This window comes from Harpegnathos saltator, unplaced genomic scaffold (assembly GCF_003227715.2).
Source record: "Harpegnathos saltator strain DR-91 unplaced genomic scaffold, Hsal_v8.6 scaffold456, whole genome shotgun sequence".
In the NCBI taxonomy this organism is placed as follows: domain Eukaryota; kingdom Metazoa; phylum Arthropoda; class Insecta; order Hymenoptera; family Formicidae; genus Harpegnathos; species Harpegnathos saltator.
The window spans coordinates 207,259-230,057 of record NW_020230268.1 but is presented as its reverse complement, the minus strand read 5'-3'; the positions used below and the strand labels follow the sequence as shown (position 1 = coordinate 230,057).

Below are 22,799 nucleotides of genomic sequence, written 5' to 3'. Positions count from 1 at the left end.
GCGCGTGGCCGACACAGATAGACCGAGCCGGCTGTGTGTGCGTGCGTGGTGGGGGAAATTCGTTGGCAAGCCCGTCACCAATTTTCCATCATTGCCGTGCGGCTGAAAGTGGACGTAGCACGGACTCGCACCAAGTGGAGACTTTACCGGCGCGCCAGAAAATGGATGCAGCAAATAGTTCCCGGCTAAAAATGGATGCAGATGGCGGTATCAAACAGTCGCGAAAAAGCGCCTCAAGCAAAACGCGGCCGTGGTTTCTTTCTGGTGAAAGCTATGGTCTGTTCTTTTTAGCTGCACTGCAGAACTGGTGCAATAAGTTAGAATGAGACAAATATATTTTTTCTCACTTTAACTTATCGCACCAGTTCAGTAGTGCAGCTAAAAAGAACAAACCACTAGATTTCTCAAAGATACGAAACAGTCTCTATAAACAATCTCAACTTACGTTGTAAACAGGATTTAAACTTGGGAATGGTGTATAGGGACACCTATTTTCCCCCGGAGCCAATATAGAAGAAGAGGAAGACACCTACTTTCCCCTGGAGCCAGTTTAGAAGATTTCACATTAATTATGACAGATTTCCTAACCTGTCATACTTATTATCTTTAACAATTTGTTTCTCGCTTTGTAGAGTCGAGTGACGATTTTAACTTTCAGATTCGGCTTCTACACGTCAAAATATACGAGATAGGTGAGTTTTAGCGAAATCTAAGGTGGTGTCAGACTTCTAAATAATTACCTGATTTTCGAATGTTGAGTAAAAAGTGAAATGGAATATTAAAAACTAGATATCGAAAGGGAGAAAGGTAGAAATAGATAGAAAGTGTGATACTATATTCTTAGAAATACTTGTAAAAGAAAGAGAGAGGACAGTGTTTTAACATGTTAACGTAATCTAATATTTAACGTGTAAATACAATCTACATATGTACATTATTAAATATATTTGTATTATTAATTATATATTATTTGGATTTTTAAATAAATAATAAAATTTTAATATCCTTTATTAATCGAAACTCTACTTCCCACTGCTTTAAGCGGAACATTTACAGGTGTAAACATCTGATGAAGTGAGAGCCAAATATGGATTTCCAAAATCGTCCAGGCGGCAAAACCGGTGGCGGTGGCGTTGCCTCCTGGTCGGAAAGCAATCGCGATCGCCGAGAGAGATTACGTCAACTCGCTCTGGAGACCATTGATTTGAATAAAGACCCATACTTTATGAAGAATCATTTAGGCTCATACGAGTGCAAACTATGTCTCACTTTGCACAACAACGAAGGCAGTTACCTGGCGCATACTCAGGGTAAAAAGCATCAGGCCAATCTAGCCAGACGAGCCGCGAAAGAAGCAAAAGAAGCACCTCAAACTTTGGCACCAGAGAAACCTAGAGTGGAGCCAAAAAAATTTGTAAAAATTGGTCGCCCTGGTTATAGAGTCACTAAGCAGCGTGACCCGGAATCTGGTCAGCAAAGTTTGTTGTTCCAAGTAGATTACCCAGAAGTAGCTGACAATGTAATCCCACGACATAGGTTTATGTCAGCTTATGAACAGAGAGTTGAGCCACCAGATCGTAAGTGGCAATACCTGCTATTTGCTGCTGAACCATATGAAACTATTGCTTTTAAGGTGAGAAAATATTTTTGCCTTCATATTTATAATAGTAATGTCTTGAATCTTCAAATATAGTTACATTGACAGATCACTTAATGTGTACAACTTTGAGATTTTTTTATCATATGCAAAGTGATCTACTCTAAATATTCAAAATATCTTGGAAGAAATGCTTGCTTGAAAAGATACTATATTTTGTATATATTTTTGCTCTAAATGATATTTCATTTTCATTGCTCTTCTCTCTTTCTCTCTCATTTCTTCAAAATATAAGCCTTTTATTTTATCAACTTTTGTTTAACAACTTGTAGGTGCCCAGTAGAGAAGTAGAGAAAGCAGAAGGCAAATTCTGGACTCATTGGAACAAAGATACAAAACAGTTTTTCTTACAATTTGCATTTAAGAATGAGAAACCTGTGGGTAAAGTACCACCACCACCACCAGTCCCTTTGATACGACCAGGACTAGGTCCAATGGTGCCTGTTCCGCCGCCTCCGCCTAGACCACCAATGTTCAATCCAGTGCCACCACCACCAGCTCTATTGGCTACTGGAATGCAAATACCGCCACCACCACCGCATTTAGCATAAGACTCAAAAGGATAAGTTTGATGTATAAAATATAATTTATCCATAACAGCGATAATTATTCGTAGTTGAAATGTTATAGAGTATGATTCAAGACAAAAAAATGTAATATGTTGAAAAAAAATATTTATTTTTTTTTTTTAAACATCTTTCATCTTCGCGATTCCATATGTACTCCCAAATGTTGGTATTCTGAAACCAAAGAAAAATACATAAAAATTTCGATTGCATAAATATTTTCAAGTACTTTCTAACAAGTTTTTATCAGCATGAAACAATCCACATGAATAGACTGATTAATCTATTCTTAGTGTTGTACGCACTTCTCGGTCCGCCCGTTTCACTCTCATCATGTACAAAATCATAGGATAAGATTTTTAATTATCTAAAACGAAAAATATTAAATACTTACCCAGTATTTACGCACATAGAATACATGCGCCACCGACTGCCTTAATTTTATCTTCTGCTAATTTGCTGAAAAATTTAGCTTTGACAATAACAGGTTGTTTTGGTAAACGGCCTTTTCCCAGAAGTTTATAATATCCCTGGGGGAAAAAAAATCAGCACAACTGGTAAATTTTTCACACCACCCAAATGCAGGCACATGATTTATTACGACAATTGAAGTAGAGTACTGAAAGAAAAGCCATAACACATGTAACTTACTGCTTTTACAAGATCGATGACTGGTGCTTTGCCTTCCACGTCCTTATATTTTAATCTGGTCTGTTCTGAGACCAAAGTCCATAACTTGTCCAAATTTAATGTAGGACACCATTTAGTATTACGTCTTAAATGGTAATTCCTCATTCCCAACTAGATTTAAAATAAAAAATATTAGAACAATGACATCTCTCATATAAATAATACATTTTATGTGTGTTCAGACGATAATAGGTATGTTCAATGTAATCCAGTTCGCCAGTGAATATTTGATTCTCATCATTTAATATTTTTTATATTATACTTATATCATTATATTATATTTATATCATTTTTTATAATATATGTACAATGAGAAGAGTCTTATGTATAATAGGAAAAGTTCCTTATAGCTGCATTTTCTGAAGCTCTACTAGATATACAAAGTGTCCCATTTTAAAGGACCCACTCAAATCTCAGATCTCAGAAACACTGCGTTAAATCGAAAATTGCTTAAGACAAAAGTTGTTTAGCTTGAAGGGGGACATAGGACAATGATAACATTTTGTTTATAGATGGCTCCATTTTCGAGATATTTACTGATTATCAATTTTCTTAAATGGAAATCCAAATGTTTTATTATATCATCTTTTTCTACCAATTAATTTGAACAACTTTTGTCTGAAATATACTTTTTTTATTTGCTTAATATATCTTGAGATATTTAAGGAAAATTTGGTAACTTTTCCAACATTTATCTTATGATATCTCGCTAACTATTTGTTGAAAGAAAAAATAGTATTAGACTTTTTTACTTTATTTACTATCAAGAATATACTATAATAGTGCCCTAACTTTTATTAATTTAATAATTTCGAAATTTCCAAAGGTCGATAAGTTAATTAAAATTAGGGCACTATTATAGTAATATATTTTTGATAGTAAATAAAGTAAAAAGGTCTGATACTATTTTTTCTTTCGACGAATAGTTAGTGAGATATCATAAGGTAAATGTTGGAAAAGTTGCCAAGTTTTCCTTAAATATCTCAAAATATATTAAGCAAATAGAAGAATGTTTCAGACAAAAGTTGTTTAAATTAATTGGTAGAAAAAGATGATATAATAAAAAACTAGGATTTCCATTTAAGAAAATTGATAATCAGTGTATATCTCGAAAGTGGTGCCACCTATAAACAAAATATCATTGTCCTATGTCCTCCTTCAAGCTAAATAACTTTTGTCTTAAGCATTTTTCGATTTAATGCAGTGTTTGAGATATTTGAATGGGTCCTTTAAAATAAGACACTGTATATTAAATATACATCTTTTTTCATTCTTCAATATATATTTAGAAATATTTAATTTTTGTTTGCTATTCAATAAATATATATTTCCATTTAAAACATATAACTTGGACAGTGCAACTACAAAAAGAAAAAGAAACCTATAAAGACACATGCAGTTCCTACAGAAATATATAGCAATGCTTTTCATAAAAGCTATTACCTTCCCAAAGTAACCAGGATGATATTTATCGAAGTTTATCCGGTGATGGTGCATACCACCAGCATTACCGCGACCACCGGGATGCTTTCTGTGCTTCCCTGAAAAATATAATATCACAATATAGTGAATTTCCAACTTATGCATGCAGTAGAGAAAAAAATTTTATATCTGTACTAGAGAAGTATTTTGGAACAATATTAATATAAAATTGGTATTAATATAAAAATAAGTACGGAAACTACACGAATTATATTGATCTTATAATTGTTTAATTCAAACTCCAAGACACTCTATTAAAAATTAAATTTTGGAAAGAAGCCATGTGTGTATGGTCAATAGAGTTATAACCTAATCTTTACTCACCGATACGACCATGACCGTGGCTCACGTGTCCACGCAGCTTCCTAGTTTTTTTCTTGTGAGTCGACTTCGAAGAAAAGAAAACATAGAATTAATACACATACAAAGAAAATCAAAATAGTATACATAATGGAATTATTTTTTGAATGAGTTCAAAAGATAAACATGAGATTATGCTCAAACATCACAATAGGAAGATCTCGTAACATATTTCATATGATGCAAACATGAAATAATTATAAAAATTTGTTCGCCATAATCTTAACCGCGAGGTTACGGTGAATAAATTTTAAACACAACGATGATTTCTTTGATTTTACCGGATATTTGCAGAGATACTACAGAACAAAGTTACTCACCATGCCGAAGACGTGACAGAAAAGAATTTCTTAATGGTTGTGCTGGGTAGTGCCAGGGGGTTCAAACTCGTCTCTTGTGAGAAAGGGAACGCTATTTTCAGCCGCCTGGAGCACCAGCCCGGAAGTCAGGGTAAAGTCACTAGATATATAAAGTACCGCAATTCATAAAACCCATGCTTTAGGCCCAGTTCCACAAAATCAAGTTTAAACCGTGATTATCTAAACTAACGTTACATTTAACGGCATGATTAAACTTATATCGCGTTCCACATCATGTTTTTAACTGTAGTTTACTTAAACCTGAAGACCCATATTCAGAACGTGCTTATAACTATGTTAGTGCGCTGTTAACCAATCAGGAGGCATATTGCGTGGCTTTCCATTGGTTTCATTGGTTAACAGCGCGCTAACATAGTTATAAGCACGTTCTGAATATGGGCCTAATAGTCTGTATGAAGAAACTAGAGATGTCGATATCGAAAAAAAATGTCGCATTTGAATATATTCGTCAAATTTAAAAGTACTCATATCGATATCGAATAAGCAGTCAAAATATCGAATAAATGTCGAATAATTCGGTAGCCAATAAGAACCCAGCAAACACAATAAGCCTGTTCGTTTTGTCTGCATTGCTGAACTGATGCATTAAGTTAAAGTGAGACAAACATAGGTTTTCTCACTTCAACTTGTTGCACCAGTTCAACAGTGCAGACGAAACGAACAGGCCTAATATTACATGTAACGTGCATGTTAGTTGTAATTTTCTACTCAACAATATAACTGTTATTGTTGAGTAGGAAATTACTATTAAGGGTGCGTTCGGAAACAACACTCGTGTGCACACGAGTGCACACCAGCCGTTCGGAAACATAGCGTTTTTCATTGGGAAAATGAGTGCGCACTCAATGCGCACTAGTCGTGGACGATGTGTTTCATTGGGAATTTCAGTGCACATTAAAATCATGCGTCGTGTTTCATTGGAAAATGTAATGTCGAGTTTTTGCACTTTCGTGCACAAATTCGGCACGAGCTCGGAGAGATGGTGTCGGTTGAGTGCAAAACATGGCGGCGCAGAACAGAGATGTTTTGAATGAACAAACGTATGTGATAATTTCGGATTTCCTTTCATCTTCATCCAGCAGTGATGAAGATGAGTATTTTCTTCGAAATCCGAGGCGAATTGTTCCTAAAATGAAAAACTTTTTGCAAATAGTATATCAATATTCCGATCACGACGTAAGTTTATTGTTATAATTTAGCTTGTGAAAATAAAAGTAGAAAGTAATTTTTATTTTTGTTGTAGTTCAAATCCCAGTTTCGAGGGCAACAGCATATGATATTATAAATAATTTCGAAAATTCGACGTTCTATTCTGGTGATACAAGCCACGGAGGTATTAAACCGTCCTCTGCTGAATCACACGTTTTATCTTTTTTGTGGTAAGTTTTACATATACATGTATAGTTTTTAATTCATCCACTACTCATATTATATATATATATATATATAATATTAAAAAGATTTCAAAAAATATTACTTTGTATAGGTTTGCAGGAAATAAAGTGTGCTTAAGAGATGTTGCACAAAGATTTGGAGTATGCGCTACAACGATTTTTCGACAAAATAAAAGAATGATGGATTTTCTATGCGATATAGCTAGAAACGTCATCAAATTTTCTGACAAAGAAAATACTGCAAACGAATTCCTTCAAGTATGTATATTTAATTAATGTATTTTAATGAAGCTAAAGCTAGCAGCCGATTCATAGCTGAATTATGAAAGCAGTAGTTTTTAATTATTATTTAATAAATGTCAATTTCTTGTTAATTAATTATTTAATGCTAAAAATTTTTCTATTATTCTTTAGTTCTAAACAGTGCTTATGCGAATTTGCTACTAGTTTCAGCTTTATTGTATTTTATGTATGTTTTTCTAATGAGTTATTTAATGTATATGTATATAAAATTGAAGATTGCAGGATTTCCGAAAGTTCTTGGCTGTATTGATGGGACTTTCATTAAAGTCCGAACGCCAGCCCACAAAATAAAATCGACATATGTAAATAGACATGACATCCCTTCGATAACATTGCAGGGCATATGTGATGCTCGAAAGAGATTTATAGATACATTTACAGGAATCCCGTCGAAAATTCACGATGCGCGCGTACTCAAATTATCAGATATATGCGACGAGTTGCTAGGAATATGTGAAGGCGGAAAATATCACATCCTAGGCGATGGAGCGTATCCAATAAGAAAATGGCTTATTATACCATTTAAAGACTACGGAAATCTGTCTGCAAAGGATAAACAATTTAATAAAATGCTGTCTGCGACTCGAGTATTGATCTAGAATGCGTTTGGACTGTTGAAAGGTCGTTTTCGACAATTAATCGAAGTAGATCTACATACTGTTGATAAAATATCAAAATTTATTACATCATGTTGCGTTTTGCATAACTTATGCATAGACAACAACGATAACTTTGATGTCGATATTGTTATAGAAAACAATGAAGATTATAATAATGAAGGCAAAGGTCAACAAGAAGCTCTATTACGAAGATTAGGGGAAGTAAAAAGAAACCAATTGATGAATGTACTTTTTCCATGAAATAAAAATCAATACAATATGAAATTATCAAACGTTTATTTGTCCTGTGGCAAATAAGTACATACTTTCCAATAAAAAACAAAACGTATAAAAACAAAGCATATTTTTTTTATAACACGTACATATTGATTATTTTTTCAAAATTCATATATTATATCTCTTATTTATTTCATAAACATGTAATTTTTTAACATACACGCTTTTTCAAAAAGTTTGATTGTAAAATTAAATAACACTGTTTTAAAATTAAATAACACAATAAGTTTACTTTATACTGGTTCATACTTAATAGTCTGAGCAGTACTATATCTTTCGTAAAGTGCGAAAATCAAAATATGCATACGCTAATATTAAAAACCAGTAATATTAAAAACAAAGACATACATTAGTAAACGTACAAAATTATAAGAGAAAAAAAAATAATTAAAATTATATATCACATCCAACGTTTTAGTTAGGAACTTTCATATTAACATATGGTTCAGGCTGATTTTACATTAGTCTTTCTTTGGTTTTTTTTAATACTTGCTTGTTTCTGTATCACCTTACTTTAGTTCCCGCTACTTTTGTTTGGCGAACAACTCCCGTATTAAATTCAACTTTTCTTGGTGACGTCTTTCTTTTGCCGCTTCTTTATTTTTCCAGTATTCCATCCTTTTATCAATATCACTTGGTTTCGATTTTTTTGTCTTCGGTGGTGAGCTATCAGTAGAATGTGTAGAGGCACTATCATTGCAGATTTCTTCCGACATTCTTGTATTCAATTTAGGATATTTAACGCTCCTTGCATTTCGCAACACCTCGGGCTCAATACTATCGTCCGAATGAGCAATTTTACGCAATTCTTCTTCGAATGGTACATCCTCTCTAGAGCTGCCTGATTTAGAGTTGTTCTCAACTGCTTTTTTTTTCCTTTTGAGAACGGTTTTATACCGATTTTCAACTTGAAGAGGAGTTTTTAATACGTCCAACATCGTCAGCATATCTTTTGAAATTTGCGCCCACATCAATTTTTTAGTTTTGAATTTTTTCATGGGACCAATATCCGACATATATGTTTCATATTTATCGAGAAGAAACGGTGTTCCTGAATTGCTCCAGTAATCTGAAAATCACGTTGTTTAATGATTAATACAATAGTCTACATTATAGCACCAGTAAACCTATTAGTAGGTATTACAATAATGTAAAAATTTTGTGAAGTCAAAGATTTTAAAAAATCTTTTATATTTTATATTACATTTTTCATATTATATTTATTTCATTTATATTATATTTATATATATTCTATTATACATATATATTGTATGTATTTTATTTGTTAATAATATATTTAGATTATATTTATTAACGTATCATTCTTCGTTTCGTATCGTATTAATTTTCTGCTCGAATATAACAAATACCATATTTTATAGTACATTATCATAGTGCTATGAATAGTCGTAAATGCTTTATTAAAACAGATTTACCGCTACTCTTCTTTCCTTTTTTATCGTACTCCTGCGATTGTGATTCATTCTGATCATACTCCTGTGATTCAAAGGATTCAAACATGAGTGCTTCATTTTCTTTATTATACTCCGATAGCTGATCTTCATTGCTGCGATTATCACCATGACTATTCGCGTGGAATATCAATTGTTCTCTGTAATACAAAATATATTGACATTTTACACTGCCATATACAGGGTGAGTAAGGATCCTCTGCAACAAACTTAGACAGATTGTTTGGAAAGTCATTCTGATTAAAAAATGTCATATGAACATAGATCCTATTCTTAATATTTACAGACCTCAAATGTTCGACAGAATTTGACAATCACTGCTACGATGGTGTAATAAAAGTAATCAGATTCAGAATAAACACTTTGAACAACTCCTGTAAACTGTCCGCAAGGATACTTGAAGAAATAAATGCATAATTCATTTCATAACTGTACATGTCACCTAAATTTTACAACTTCTGCAACTATGTAAATATTAAGAATAGGACCTGTGTTCATATAACATTTTTTACTTAGAATGACCTTCCAAACAAGTTGTCAAAGTTCGTTGCAGAGGTCCTCTGACTTACCCTTTATTTTTTTTTTTTTTTTTCTGTTGTGTACATTTGAATTCTGTAGAACTTTGATTCTTTGAAGAAATAATGAAAAACAAGATTGCTTGGAATTAATATATGTATGTAAGAAACTGAAGAGTTCCTGTTTACCCTAAAGTAAACTTACTTATTTTTTTAAAGTAAACTTGTAAAATAAAATGGTAATTATATTTTATAAAATAAACTTTGCTCTTAACTTCTTAATGTGCTTTTTCGGAAGATTTTGATAGCTTGCAATTAATACATCTCAAAAAAATTTTACTTACTCATCTTCAATCACTCGAGATATTTCTTCAATTTTCTGATTTTCGCTTCCATGTAGAACACACAATCCATTTTTAATCACAAGTTTTATATATTGTATGCTGTAGGTATCGTCATCTGAAATTAATTGACACAAGAATCAATAATATTCAGTTAATATTCTTTTATGTATATATTTTTGAATATCAAATGAATTGTGTTTTACAAGCTTTACAAGGGGTTATATATGCATTCAAGTTTTTCGAGTAGACAATATCCAAAAACTATTATGTACATAAGTACATATGTCTTTGCCGACAATTTATTTATATTACGGAAATAACCTCAAAATCCAAAATCATGCAAGTCCTATATAATTCTATACTTACTCATTAATTTATTATATAACTCTGTTTCACTTGATAGAAGTTTTAACGAGAGCATGTCATTATTGACTTTGAAAGAAATGCTTAATTCTTCTGATTGTTCCATAGTGAAGTTTACCTTAATGCATATATTTTCTTTCAATCCGAGGCGAATCGGTTCTTATGCGCACTCATCAAGTCATGAGTGTTTCATTGGGCGTGCAAAAAAACTTGCACTGTCGGTAAACTCGGGTAGTGTCGCCTAAATTCCACGAGTTCCTAATGCGCACTCAGTGCATCCCAATGAAAAACGCTATAAAGTACCTCTAACAGAAGATTCTCGATAGAATTCGATATATCGATTTTCCATCACTGCACTGCTGTCGATAATAATAACAAAATGTATCATAGTACTACGAAGAGATTGCAACAATAATACAGTGATACTTTTGTTGAACAACGATTTTTACTAATTATTTGCTTATTAGTCAATTTCTATTCTAAATAAATCATGTCAACTGCATTGTCGTCTCAGGCTGAGTTTTGATATTCACTCTCAGTTTCGCCATGCTAATTGGCTATCTCGAAACCTCGATCTCGATGTGTGAGAGAGAGAAAGAAAGAGAGATTCATGGCAATCGCGAACAGTGTTGTCATAAAAGTAATATGCTGTGATACTTGGTGTTTTAAGAGGATATTCTTACATAATAAAACTATTTCTTATAATAACATATATATAAGTATTATTCTTATAATACTTATATATATAAAAGTGTTATTAAGACATTATATATATTATAGACGTTAAAACTAAATGGTGAATTCTTTCTATTTTTGCCATGTCTAACAAACAGGTTTGTTTACGATTTAGCATATATATTGTTAATATTAAAGCATTCGTGTCTTTTTCCTGTTGGAATTATTTAAAATATAATATTAATATATATTGAACTTTTGTTGCAATGTATAGAAATTGTGGAATAAAGAATGGAAGAGGTTGAAGAGAAAATATAATAAAAATCTTAGTATCTTAAAAGAAGAAGAATATTTTGAAGACATTGCCTCGAAAAGCATTTCTTATAATTTCAATACCAAATATTGCAATGAAGAGCAACAAGTTGCAAATGAAGATTATGATACTGATAGTAGCAATGAATGTTATGATGATATGTCCTTAAATATAGAGTAATTCTTATCCATCCAATATTATGAGTGGTATTTGTAGTCAAATATTATATTTAAGATTGTTTAATATTCATTTTTATATGTTATACAGCTTGTTTGTTGGCTATCGAATATCTGAAAATGAACTTGAAATAATCTTAAATATAACAATTAACTGTGAATATCGATTTAAGTACAGTTGATCATTATTCATATATTAATATAAACCTTTTATATATCTGCAGATTATGATTGTAGAAGCAAGAACAACCAATTTAACACAAAAAATAATCCACTAGAAAGTATAGATAGAGTACAAGTATATTCTTTACTTAGAGACAAAGAAGAAAGTGTATATGAAGCTGATAATGCTTCACACATTACAAATTGTGGAGAATTTTTAAGCCATTTTGAGTGCCAAACATTACAAAATCACAATAACTCTTTCTCTAGTAACATAACCTTTCCTATTTGTCAACCATTATATGGGCAACCAACAGATGTTGAAGAAAATACTACTCATTGCAAAGATATAAATCCCGACATGAAACTAGCTCAAGATCTTCGAGTGTGGGCTATGGAAAGAAATGTCACACTTAATGCACTGTGTCATCTTTTAGCAATTTTAAGGAGATATAATCATAAATGTCTTCCTAAGTATGCACAGACATTGTTAGAAACTCCAAGAAGCATCATTAATCAGAGAATTTGAAGGCGGTGGACAATTTTGGTGCCACGGTATTCTCTCTGGTCTGAAAAGCATACTGTCGACAAATATTTTGAAAAGAATGTCTGACACAATTGAAATTGATATGTTTTTTGATGGGTTCTCGCCATATAATAGTATACGGTGAATTTTGTGGCCAATTGCTGGCTGCATAGTTGGTAATAAAGAGGTTTTTATCATAGCCATATGGTGTGGAGAATCTAAATGTCCACCAAATCTTGACGCTTATTTAGAAGACTTTGTCAATGAAGTTTTAGAATTGAAAAATGGTTTTAATATTGAAAATAGACATTACAAATTAAAAATAAGAAATATAATTGCTGATGCGCCTGCCAGAGCATGGCTGAAATGTCAACCAACATGGAAGTAAATTTGCTTGTGAAAGGTAAGTATTACATATAATACAATAAATAAACGTTTTTTTGCTTCAAATGTATGTATGCTGAGTAATATCTTATTTTGAAAAAACAATCGTGTTTATTTGTATAACTTGTTTTGTATATGATAAAATAATATCCCAGTAGATAATGTTACATGTAATACATACATATTAGTTGTAATTTCCCACTCAATAATATAAATGTTATATAACACATGTTTTATATAATAGTTACATTATTAATTAATAATAACATTATTAATAGTTACACTACTAAGTAGGAAATTACAATTAACATGTATGCTACATGTAACATTGTTTACTAGATTATTATCTCTTGGAATTCAGAATATTTTGTAGTATTCTTTCCATTATTAAACGAACGAATGTAACTCACTTTGCATACAAATCGTAGAACTTAAAAAATATTAAAAAATATTTATATATAAAAAGATTAGAAAAGAATATTTTTGTACTTCTATTGTCATGCTCATTTTGTTCTTTCAAATAATTATTTTGCTAATATAAAATGCTGATATAAGAAAACAATTGTTAATGATAAATTTAAAATATATGGTTACAATGAAATGTTGAATATTTTATTTAATATTAATATTTTTGTTTCATAGGTGTACTGTTGCAGGAGAATGGTTTGGCAACTGTATGACATACCCTTCTCATGAGGAAGCACCTTTATGAACAAACGAATCTATTTGTCAACAAATTCACAAAGAATACCATAAGGGAGTTAGTCTTCTGATTGTAAGACTTCAATTTGAACCCATAACTCAATTTCCCTTGGAATCTTTCCACTTATTATACCTCGGAATTATGAAGCGTATTCTGTCAAAGTTATATTGTGGTAAAAGTAGTAAATATAAGTTGCCTCGCGATGTTATTTTACAAATAGATAATTTTTTTCTTTATCTACGATCTTTTTTTTTATTCGATTTCGCTAGAAGACCGCGTAGATTGAGCGATTGGAAATATTTCAAAGGTACGGAATTTAGAAGGATTTTATTATATGATGGTTTCTTAATTTTTAAATTAATGCATCGAGAAGTATATAAAAATTTTCTTTTATTTGCCAGTGCTGTTCGAATTTTAGTTGACCTTCTATTAGTTAAAGATTATATCGCTGATGCTGACAAATTACTTCGGTTTTTGTAGAACACAGTTGTAAAATTTATGGATAAACTTTTGTTGTATATAACGTCCATCATTTAATATACCTTGCTGCGGATTGTCTGTTACATGGACATCTAGAAGAATTTAGTGCTTTTAAATTTGAGAGTTTTTTTGGATGTATGAAAAACTATTTGCATGCACCAGGGAAGACACTTCCTCAAATAGTTTGTCGTGTGATGGAAAAAGCAGCCATGCTTCACCATTTCTCTGCTACAAAAAATGAATTATTATTTGAAAAGCATCATAATACAGGGCCAACTTTAAACTATCAAGGACAACAATATAAGAAAGTTCGAATGTTAAATACATTTTTTCATGTACAATCTGCTGATGCATATTGCCTTACAAAAGCCAATGAGGTGCTTAAGATTGGAAATATTATAAAATGTACTGAAAGAAATTATTTGATTGGCAGAAAATTTGAAGAAAAATCTAATCTCTTTTCGTATCCATTTTCATCAAGTCTGATAAACATATATAGTTAGCACTCTTGGACTTTTACACAGGTGGTGCTTAGATGATGTTAAAAGGAAAATTGTATTATTACCCTTCCCTGAAAAGAATGTGAAAGATAATAATTATATCAAAAAGCGTCTGTTTTCCAATGTCCCATTCTGAAATATTGTTTTAGTATAGTATCGAATTGAATGTTTGTGTGTAAAGAAAACCATGTAACATAAATCAAATATAATAAATATAAAATTATTTTAATATTGTTTTATTCTATAATTATTATAATCTATATCACTGTTTCTTTCTTCTATAGAATAAAATTGTTTTCTACAATACAAAATTATCTTATCTGTAATATATATGAAGATCCAAATATTCGTATATTTCATTACCTCTCAAAAGTGACATTGCGATTAACAATATGCCTTGATTGATTAATCTTATACAGGGTTTTTAAAGTTCCAGAGCAATCACATACTTATAGATTATATCATTCTGGACAAAAAAGTCTTATACATATTAGAAATAACTATGCAAAGTTTTCAGTTATTAATAAAATAAAAACTTATTATCTGGGTCACACTTCTCATCATTGACTGAATGAGGCTATACAATTTAGACTATATCTCTACATACTATATTTATTACATATTACATTTATAAAACCGTTTCCTTTAATAAATAACTCCAAATTTTGCGTTTACTTACAAAAATAGAACATCTTTCTTTATTTCGACGTATGTTTTCATAGGAATATTTCGAAATATCTATGTAGAATCTATATTGATATTTCGAGGATGAAATGCTTCGATTTATCGATGACAAAAGAACGTTAGATCCACGTCGATATTTCATGGATAAATGTCCATCCACGTAGTCCACGTAAATTACGTGGACTACGTGGATGGACATTCGATGTGGATATAACGTTGATGTCTTTGTGGGGTAAGGCGAACCTCGTTCGTAACCGCGTGCCAGTGAACGGGTCAGGGACCCGACGGGTTCCTTTACTCGGACACCGACGTACGACGAGCGGTCCGTTTTTCGGTCAAGGACGCGAGTCCCTTTACCGGGGATAGGACCATGAGTTGACTGTTGGAAGGTGGGGTGATTTTGAAATTAATTGATGAAATTAACTATTAACAGATTTATTAAAATAAAGATGACAAAATGATATAGCGGTACGGTTTGAATTAGCAAATTTATTAATAATAGTATATAACGGCGCGGTTTGAATTTTTACAGATTTATTAAGATAAATATATTTAGACGAATGAGTGTATATGTGTGTGTGTGTGTGTGTGTATGAAATGGAAGAAGAAAAGGATGGGACAGAGAACGAATATGAATAGGAAGTTAATCAGGTGAAGGGGAACGAAAGTGGTATGGCGAATTTAAAGGAGTGGACAGTTCAGAAAACGAGACGGAAGAATATGAGATTGAAGGGGTAGAAGGAGTGGATGCGCGTGGGGGAGACGAGGGAGGACTAATATGTAGACGTCGGAGTAGAAAAGGGGGTAGGAGTGTCGGGTCTGGATGAAAGTCTGTTTCGAGTGAAATATTTATAAGGGAACGGAGAAATTGTAATTGATGTTCGAATTCGTATGGATCTCTAATCCCGTACACCGTCTCAAAGAACCGAAGGACTTGTTGGATAGATACCACGGAATGGTGGTAGTGGTCCACTAAAACCGTAATTCCACAAGAGTGGAATTAGTAAGAATGGAGGTAGGGAGGGTAGAATAGTAAATAAAACCACTTACTGCTGATTCACGCAAGGAAAGGAGTGGTTGAAATAGTCTGCGTGGGGTCCCAATTTCGGGTTGTCCACTTCCAACTGGCAGCTGCTTCTCTTTTTTTTTGTTTTTGGAAGGTTGACGAGACCCCACTAAAAGTAGTATTCGTGGAAACACTGTGCACTTGCCACACTTGAGTCACGGTTTATCAAAATCTGAATATCTGAATTGAGTCTAAACCTGAGTCCGAATCTGAGTACGACTTTTTCGTCTCCGTATGTTCTTCTATTCGCGGAGGCGGATTACCGCGGTTTTTATATCAATGATCGGAGGCAGAAGCTATCAGGGTGGGTAGAGAGATGGCCTTTGAGGAAGGGGTGAATTAGTCTTAGTGGGAATAAGTCTCAGCCATTAGAAATTGAGGATGAAGTTAAAAGACATCATGGGAGGAGACGGTTAGTTTTTGGAGATATGAATATGGAAGGGCTAAAGGGTGGAGCGTGGGTGTCTCATAGTTTTAGGTGGATATGATATGATTGGCTGAATGGATTAGGTGCGACAAGCGTGGAGGTGGTGGATTCTTGAGATAGAGAAATGTATACAAGTGGCCGGCTGGAAAAATCAAAATGCCGTAAATCAAGAGTTGAGATAAGAGTTTATAACCATCAGTGAAGTAGGCTTTGTTGGTTGACTGATAGGGCACATATGGTTTTGGATTGGGAAGATGTAAGTTTCAAGTTTTAGAGCAGTTCTGAGTAGCTTTGTTTTATTGAAGGTTTGTTAGCGCAGAGTTTCAAATTTTTATAGCTAGGCCGACGGACACACTTGGCGAACACTACCCAGATATAAACTTTGAACGAAGATGTATAGATTTTTACAACAGAGCACTGTTTCCTGTTATAGAATTTTCCCGAATCGCCTTTCATTTGGCGCGACGGCTGTTCGCCAAATAGGTCTGTTTCCTAATTTATATTTATATATGTATATATTCCTATTATAGTTATATTAGGAGAATATAAATCCGCGAGAGGAAAAGACAATTTTGTTAGTTAAATCTGCAGGATGTAACACATTTATAAAACCGTTTCCTTTAATAAATAACTCCAAATTCTGCGTTTACTTACAAAAATAGAACATCTTTCTTTATTTCGACGTATGTTTTCGCAGGAATATTTCAAAATATCTACGTAGAATCTATATTGATATTTCGAGGATGAAATGCTTCGATTTATCGATGACAAAAGAACGTTACATCTACGTCGATATTTCGTGGATAAATGTTCATCCACATAGTCCATGTAAATTACGTAGATTCGATGTGGATATAACGTTGATGTCTTTGTGGGGTATTTTGTAGTAGTAGGCACGTCGGTGCCGTCAGGAAGAGTGTTTAGTAAAGCCGATAATCTTATTTCCCAAAAACGGAGTAAATTACTATCTGAAAGAGCATCGAAGCTTTTATTTCTTCAATCAATCCAAAATAATTTTTGGGAAAAAAACATGTAATTAATACATTATTTCTTTATATAATATATTTATATAATAATATAAGGCTAAAAGAAAATATACCATGTTATTTTTGTATATATTAATAACATAACAACATAACATGTTGTTAAGTTAAACTTAAACCACTCAACACGGTGGCACTCGCCGGATACTTATAACTTATAACATCTCAAATCGCACACAGGCAATTCCATAAAGCGGGAAGCACACACTCTTGTATAAAGGTATAATGCACAACGCATAAGTAAATGAACCAATCAGAGTCTTTCATTTCCAATGTGGCAATAGAAATGAGAATTCTGATTGGTTCATTTTGTTATGTGTTGTGCATTATGCCTGCATGCAAAAGTGTGTGCTTCTCGCGCTCAGTGAGCTCTTACATCTGTTTGGTGGTCGGATTGGCGGTCCCGAAGAGGAATGTCAGATTGGAGTATTTGTCCAAAATTGAACTGCTTAGAAAAGGATGGGTACCGATTCGACACGGTGCGATTCGACACAAGCTATGCCGATTGGTCAACACTCGAAAACCTCTAGATGCATCGGCTTGTGATTGGTGATGTCGAATTGCACCACGTCGAAACGGGCGCTCCCCCTTAGAAAATAGGGTTGCGTTCCGTTTCACGTATATGCGCGCATTTATCTATAGTTTATGTCACGTATACTATAAAAAATGCGCGCATATGCGTGAAACGGAACGCACCCTAGATTTGCAATAAAAAAAGGTCCTGTGCGACCTATCGCAAATTAGGCTGCCTCAGCCCAATTTGAGTCGTACAAGACCCTTCTTTTATTGCAAATCTAGTTTCTAAGCGGTTCAATTTTGGACAAGTAGCTCAATCTGACATCCCTAGTCTCGAATTTAACTGATTCTAGTTACTTCTGCTTACGGATCGGATTTACTGCCGGTTCTATTTTCTTCTAGAGTACATAATCTTAAAGCAATGTTTTGATTGGTTCTTTGGCTTAAGTATACATATTATGTTTATGGTTATGCCAATTTTAGTACGAAGGTTTTTATGGAATTATTTAGAATTGACTCCGATCGGAATAATACAGTTATTCCCTAGATTTCTAAAGTCTTTTCTAATAAAAACAAATTATTCCGATCGAAATCAATTCTGAACAAGTTCATAATACGTACCCTGTACTCCCCGCTTAAAACTATATAGGTTTATTGCATAGAAATATCTCAAGAGGTTGTATATATATATATATATATTGTTGCGCTTGCTTGCGATAAGCGCGCCAAAGAGCAGGCAAATGAAGCGAACACGAGGTTTAGGAAAATAAAACCAAGCGTTTAATGCGTTATTTACAAGCTTGCGATAACGTAAACAATTTCTCTATATTGCGCGACAGAATTTCGCGGACCGATTCGCCACACACGTCAGCTCGGTACGACAGCTGCTCTCTGAATCTTTCCTTTGTTATTTATTCGTTGTCCAGGGGAACGATTAGCTTTTCGGACCTGCTTTGACATATCGAACGCCTCACCTGGAGCTTGCTTCCGAGAGCGCGAGTGCAACAATATATATATAATATTCAAAATTCTAAATCGATTCTGTAGAATTGATTATATTTTTTTGCGAATAATCGATTGTTTGATTTAAAAAAAAATATAATCAATTTCGAAAAATCGATTTTTTTTGGCAGAATCGTGCACCTCTACTCCTCGGTGACGCGTAACGATCATGTAACGACAGTAGTGGTCTGTTCATTTTAATTGTACTGCTGATCTGGTGTAATAAGTTAGAGTGAGACAAGTACATTTTTCTCACTCTAACTTATTACACCAATTCAGCAGCTAAAAAGAACAAACCATAAGTTAGAGGTTAAAGCCAGCGGCACACGGTGCTTGTTTTCGTGCTGGATTGCTTGCTGGATGAAAATATTGCATTCTGATTGGTGCATTTCTATCCATCTTCGAAAATATACCAATCAGAATGCAGTATTTTCATCCAGCAAGCAATCCAGCACGAAAACAAGCACCGTGTGCCGCTGGTTTAAAAATGTTTAGAAGCGTCTGAAGTGTCGAAGTGATGAGTGTGTTCATTTAAGAAGGTCTTCATCAAGGTGTATACATCGTAAACATATATTAAAAGAAAAATTAACATTTAAGGAATTCGGTGAGTAAAAATTGACGTTGTTTATAATAATTGGTTTTCAGAAAGTGATGTATATTTACATCTTAATTCTTATATAATGTTTTGAACGTTGTATTAGGTTAATATGAATTTACTCTTCTCCTTTCGATTTTTTTATTTATATACTCGTAAGAATTTTTATTTCCATAAAATCGACATATTTGGCATTTAAGCGTATGTATATTAAAAATTGATTTATTTGAAGAGGACATGGCCCTTGAGTATTTGGCGTGGAAATTAGGATTAGTGGTTGAAAAAGTGCGTCGACTAACACGGCGTGTGGCAAGAAGGCGGTTAAGAGATGCTCAGAACCCTTTTTACCTCCCACGATGAATTCATCGACTATTTTCGCCTTACTCCTGAACTGGTAATCAACATTGCAACTGCATTAAAGGTTGATTTACAGAATGAACGACTTACTGGCTTAGTGCCAGAAATAAAAGTAACATTGGAACAAAACTATAATAATTTATAATATTTAATTTATAATATTGAAACATAATCTTGAAACGTTAAATACAGGTGTTGATAGCCATACAATTTTATGCGCAAGGCAGCTATCAAAGAAGCGTTGGCAATCAATTCCAATGGATTGTTAGCCAATCAACAACAAGCCGTTGCCTCCATACCGTAACTGAAGCGATTAATCGGCGCTTGCTGCGTAGATGGTAAAATTTCCGATGACCGAAGAAGATCGACAGCAAGCGCGTGCAAAATTCTCCGCTGCTACTTACCCATTCGAAGGTGCTATCGCTATAGACTGTACTTTATTCATATTATAGCCCCTCATGAAAATGAAGAGGCGTTCATTAATCATCACGGTCGCCATTCTTTGAACGTGCAAGCGGTAAGTTTAATCACTTAGGAAGTACATAATTTGGTTTTCCTGCAAAACTTTTGTCTAACTGTAACATTATCTAGTTATACTTTTAGATTGTTGATCCAGATATGAAGCTGCTTAACATCAATCTACGATATCCAGGTGCACGAAACGACTCATACATCTGGAGTACATCACCAATTCGTCGAGCAATGGAATTTCATTATAATCGAGGAGAACGGAGAACTTGGCTGATCGGTGAGTGAACCTTCAGTCCTTATGAACCTTCAGTCCTTATGAAAATAAGGACTTCGAAGAACTTTGCAAAAGAAAATAAAAACTGTAATAAGATCTTGTATATTTTTATAAATACTGAATATTCTGTGTGGCAGCCGTGTGCTCACATTGACGCCTTGTTCGGCCGTCACATGTCGGCCGTATAATACTAAATAACGTTTGGTTTAAACAAGATTTTTTCATTGTTTTTGAATAATTAAGATTTCATGTAGTTTTAACCTTTTATTTATTTCCCGAAATATTCAGTATATTCGTAACAATATTAATATTTTTCATCAGGCGATGCTAGATACTCTTTGGAACCATGGCTCATGACACCATTGGCCGATTTTCCTGAAGATACCTGACAATTTCATTATACGCAACAGCTCTGTAAGGCAAGAAACGTTGTTGGACGTTTTTTTGGTGTCCTCAAATCTGTATGGAGATGTCTTTCCTATCAGCATGTGCTGATGTATAAGCCAGCATTTGCTGCAAAAATAGTTAATGCATGTGCAATACTACATAATATAAGAATTCAACACCGTTTGCCTGTTGAAAAATTGGAAGCACCAACAGCTGCTGATAATGGTGAATATGAAAATGTTGGGCTCATTGATAACGAAGATCTACATCAAAGAGGACCGCGCGTTAGTTCAAAGAATATAACGCCAAATTGTGAGAGAAAGATTTCCTAATTATCGAGATGCACAAGATGAAGAGCGTGCTGAAAATGATTAAATGTTTTTTTTTACTTATCCTCTATTGTTTGACGCTTTAAATGAGAATATTGATTCCGAATGGCTTTTGGAGCCATAAACATTTTGTGACTCAGAGTAAATGTTTCATCGTCTAAACTCAATTACAAATATTTATATAAATATGTGTGTGCGTAAGGGATAACAATTTTAACGAAAAAAAAACATGTATATTAAAGTTAAAAAAATGTATTATTAAAGTTTTACATTATCTTATATAATGTTTTATATAAAATAGTTTTATATAATATTAAACATATTAAAGCTTTATTTTCATATTAAAATTTTATATTATTGAAATAAACATCTTTCTACAAACAGTATAAAAACTTTATTGTTCTTAAACTAAAACCCTTATTGTCTATAAACTATAAATGTAATAAAGAAAAAATAATAGTAAGCTAAAAGAAAAGAATAAAATACTGAGCAAAATACGGACTAGTTATGTAAAAGATTATTTTTTTTAATACTTCTACACAATCTTTGATTATTATTATTAATTCGGAATGTTGTCTCTCTACTTCTTTCCGCTTCTATAAAGACATGTAAACATTCATTTCGCTCTTTTTCATTGTCCGCAATTTGTTACATTGCCTTTGTAAACATCTGTAAAAATAAACAAAAAAAAAGTACGTTTAAAGCATTAAGTTAATAATACGTTTCTTCCAAAGAAATTATCTGAGAATGACAGATAGATCTTACCTCCATACATGAAATTTGGCGTTCAGCTAGGATCGCAAAATCTTCTCTGGCATTGTGCAGTTGTGTACCCAACCGTTCACTGTCTTACAAAGAAAGAAAATATTACGTATATAAACTGAGCTCGTATGTTATAAAAAATAAGTATATATCAATAGCAATACTTACTCCTTGTAATTCATGGTCTTTTTCGCTTCTTGGTCGAACTTTGCGTTACAGTTGTGAGCCGTTGTGGATCATCAGTTTGAATATCCGATGGTGGTTCTGTTATTTCACGATGACATTCTGCAGTCTCCACATTTTGAATTTGTGAGTGTGTTTGAATATTATTGAAAGATGACCTTTCTTCAATAACATTTCCCATATCATGTAGCACTTCATAATCTGGAATAAAAGTGTAAGGGATGCTGCATTTATACATTTTCAAAACAATATTGATTAACACATTCATATAATTTATCGTGATATTTACAATGTATTTAAAAAAAATGTTACCTGTATAATTAACGTCATGTTCTATAATCTCGTTATTTCTTAATGTTAAT

At 33.0% G+C, this 22,799-nt stretch overlaps 4 protein-coding genes and 1 long non-coding RNA gene across 7 annotated transcripts; 3 read left to right on the top strand and 2 right to left on the bottom strand.

Annotated features, from left to right (window-relative positions):
* Nucleotides 1–526: 526 nt before the first annotated feature.
* On the top strand, nucleotides 527–2,273 carry LOC105190984 (splicing factor 3A subunit 2). 2 transcript variants are annotated; one of them, XM_011154043.3, is made up of 3 exons: nucleotides 527–692; nucleotides 1,043–1,633; nucleotides 1,930–2,273. In XM_011154043.3, the coding sequence occupies exons 2-3, from the start codon at nucleotides 1,088–1,090 to the stop codon at nucleotides 2,206–2,208; spliced, it is 825 nt and encodes a 274-aa protein (XP_011152345.1). In that variant the 5' UTR covers nucleotides 527–692; nucleotides 1,043–1,087; the 3' UTR covers nucleotides 2,209–2,273. The 2 variants fall into 2 exon arrangements, with proteins under 2 accessions (XP_011152345.1, XP_011152346.1); XM_011154044.3 differs by having other exon boundaries at nucleotides 532–692; nucleotides 1,057–1,633.
* Nucleotides 2,274–2,314: 41 nt separating this feature from the next.
* On the bottom strand, nucleotides 2,315–5,219 carry RpL27A (ribosomal protein L27A). Its single transcript, XM_011154042.3, has 6 exons — nucleotides 5,076–5,219; nucleotides 4,720–4,783; nucleotides 4,357–4,454; nucleotides 2,875–3,024; nucleotides 2,618–2,753; nucleotides 2,315–2,397 (listed from the first exon to the last, which is right to left on the bottom strand). Exons 1-5 carry the CDS (start codon nucleotides 5,076–5,078, stop codon nucleotides 2,625–2,627), a joined length of 444 nt encoding a protein of 147 aa, XP_011152344.1. The 5' UTR covers nucleotides 5,079–5,219; the 3' UTR covers nucleotides 2,315–2,397; nucleotides 2,618–2,624.
* Nucleotides 5,220–6,266: 1,047 nt separating this feature from the next.
* Nucleotides 6,267–7,716, top strand: LOC112589277 (putative nuclease HARBI1). Its single transcript, XM_025301882.1, has 4 exons — nucleotides 6,267–6,311; nucleotides 6,379–6,514; nucleotides 6,622–6,787; nucleotides 7,048–7,716. The coding sequence occupies exons 3-4, from the start codon at nucleotides 6,707–6,709 to the stop codon at nucleotides 7,429–7,431; spliced, it is 465 nt and encodes a 154-aa protein (XP_025157667.1). The 5' UTR covers nucleotides 6,267–6,311; nucleotides 6,379–6,514; nucleotides 6,622–6,706; the 3' UTR covers nucleotides 7,432–7,716.
* Nucleotides 7,717–8,230: 514 nt separating this feature from the next.
* On the bottom strand, nucleotides 8,231–10,730 carry LOC112589276 (uncharacterized). The gene is made up of 4 exons (XM_025301880.1): nucleotides 10,426–10,730; nucleotides 10,060–10,174; nucleotides 9,165–9,340; nucleotides 8,231–8,797 (listed from the first exon to the last, which is right to left on the bottom strand). The coding sequence occupies exons 1-4, from the start codon at nucleotides 10,526–10,528 to the stop codon at nucleotides 8,253–8,255; spliced, it is 939 nt and encodes a 312-aa protein (XP_025157665.1). The 5' UTR covers nucleotides 10,529–10,730; the 3' UTR covers nucleotides 8,231–8,252.
* An 8,781-nt stretch (nucleotides 10,731–19,511) lies between these two features.
* On the top strand, nucleotides 19,512–21,177 carry LOC112589287 (uncharacterized). 2 transcript variants are annotated; one of them, XR_003113426.1, is made up of 5 exons: nucleotides 19,512–19,683; nucleotides 19,907–20,068; nucleotides 20,224–20,548; nucleotides 20,635–20,779; nucleotides 21,098–21,177. It is a non-coding gene; the product is annotated as an uncharacterized LOC112589287 (long non-coding RNA). The 2 variants fall into 2 exon arrangements; XR_003113425.1 differs by having other exon boundaries at nucleotides 20,623–20,779.
* Nucleotides 21,178–22,799: the final 1,622 nt, after the last annotated feature.

Coding starts and splice junctions, on each gene's coding strand:
- RpL27A (XM_011154042.3), bottom strand. Junction 4,455..4,719: donor CCACGGTCATGGTCGTATCG/GTGAGTAAAGAT, acceptor TATATTTTTCAG/GGAAGCACAGAAAGCATCCC. Junction 2,754..2,874: donor TCATCGATCTTGTAAAAGCA/GTAAGTTACATG, acceptor TTTTTCCCCCAG/GGATATTATAAACTTCTGGG.
- LOC112589276 (XM_025301880.1), bottom strand. CDS start 10,528: ATGGAACAATCAGAAGAATTAAGCATTTCTTTCAAAGTCAATAATGAC. Junction 9,341..10,059: donor TCTCGAGTGATTGAAGATGA/GTAAGTAAAATT, acceptor TTTGTATTACAG/AGAACAATTGATATTCCACG. Junction 8,798..9,164: donor AAAAGGAAAGAAGAGTAGCG/GTAAATCTGTTT, acceptor CGTGATTTTCAG/ATTACTGGAGCAATTCAGGA.
- LOC112589277 (XM_025301882.1), top strand. CDS start 6,707: ATGATGGATTTTCTATGCGATATAGCTAGAAACGTCATCAAATTTTCT. Junction 6,788..7,047: donor CTGCAAACGAATTCCTTCAA/GTATGTATATTT, acceptor ATAAAATTGAAG/ATTGCAGGATTTCCGAAAGT.
- LOC105190984 (XM_011154043.3), top strand. CDS start 1,088: ATGGATTTCCAAAATCGTCCAGGCGGCAAAACCGGTGGCGGTGGCGTT. Junction 1,634..1,929: donor ATGAAACTATTGCTTTTAAG/GTGAGAAAATAT, acceptor AACAACTTGTAG/GTGCCCAGTAGAGAAGTAGA.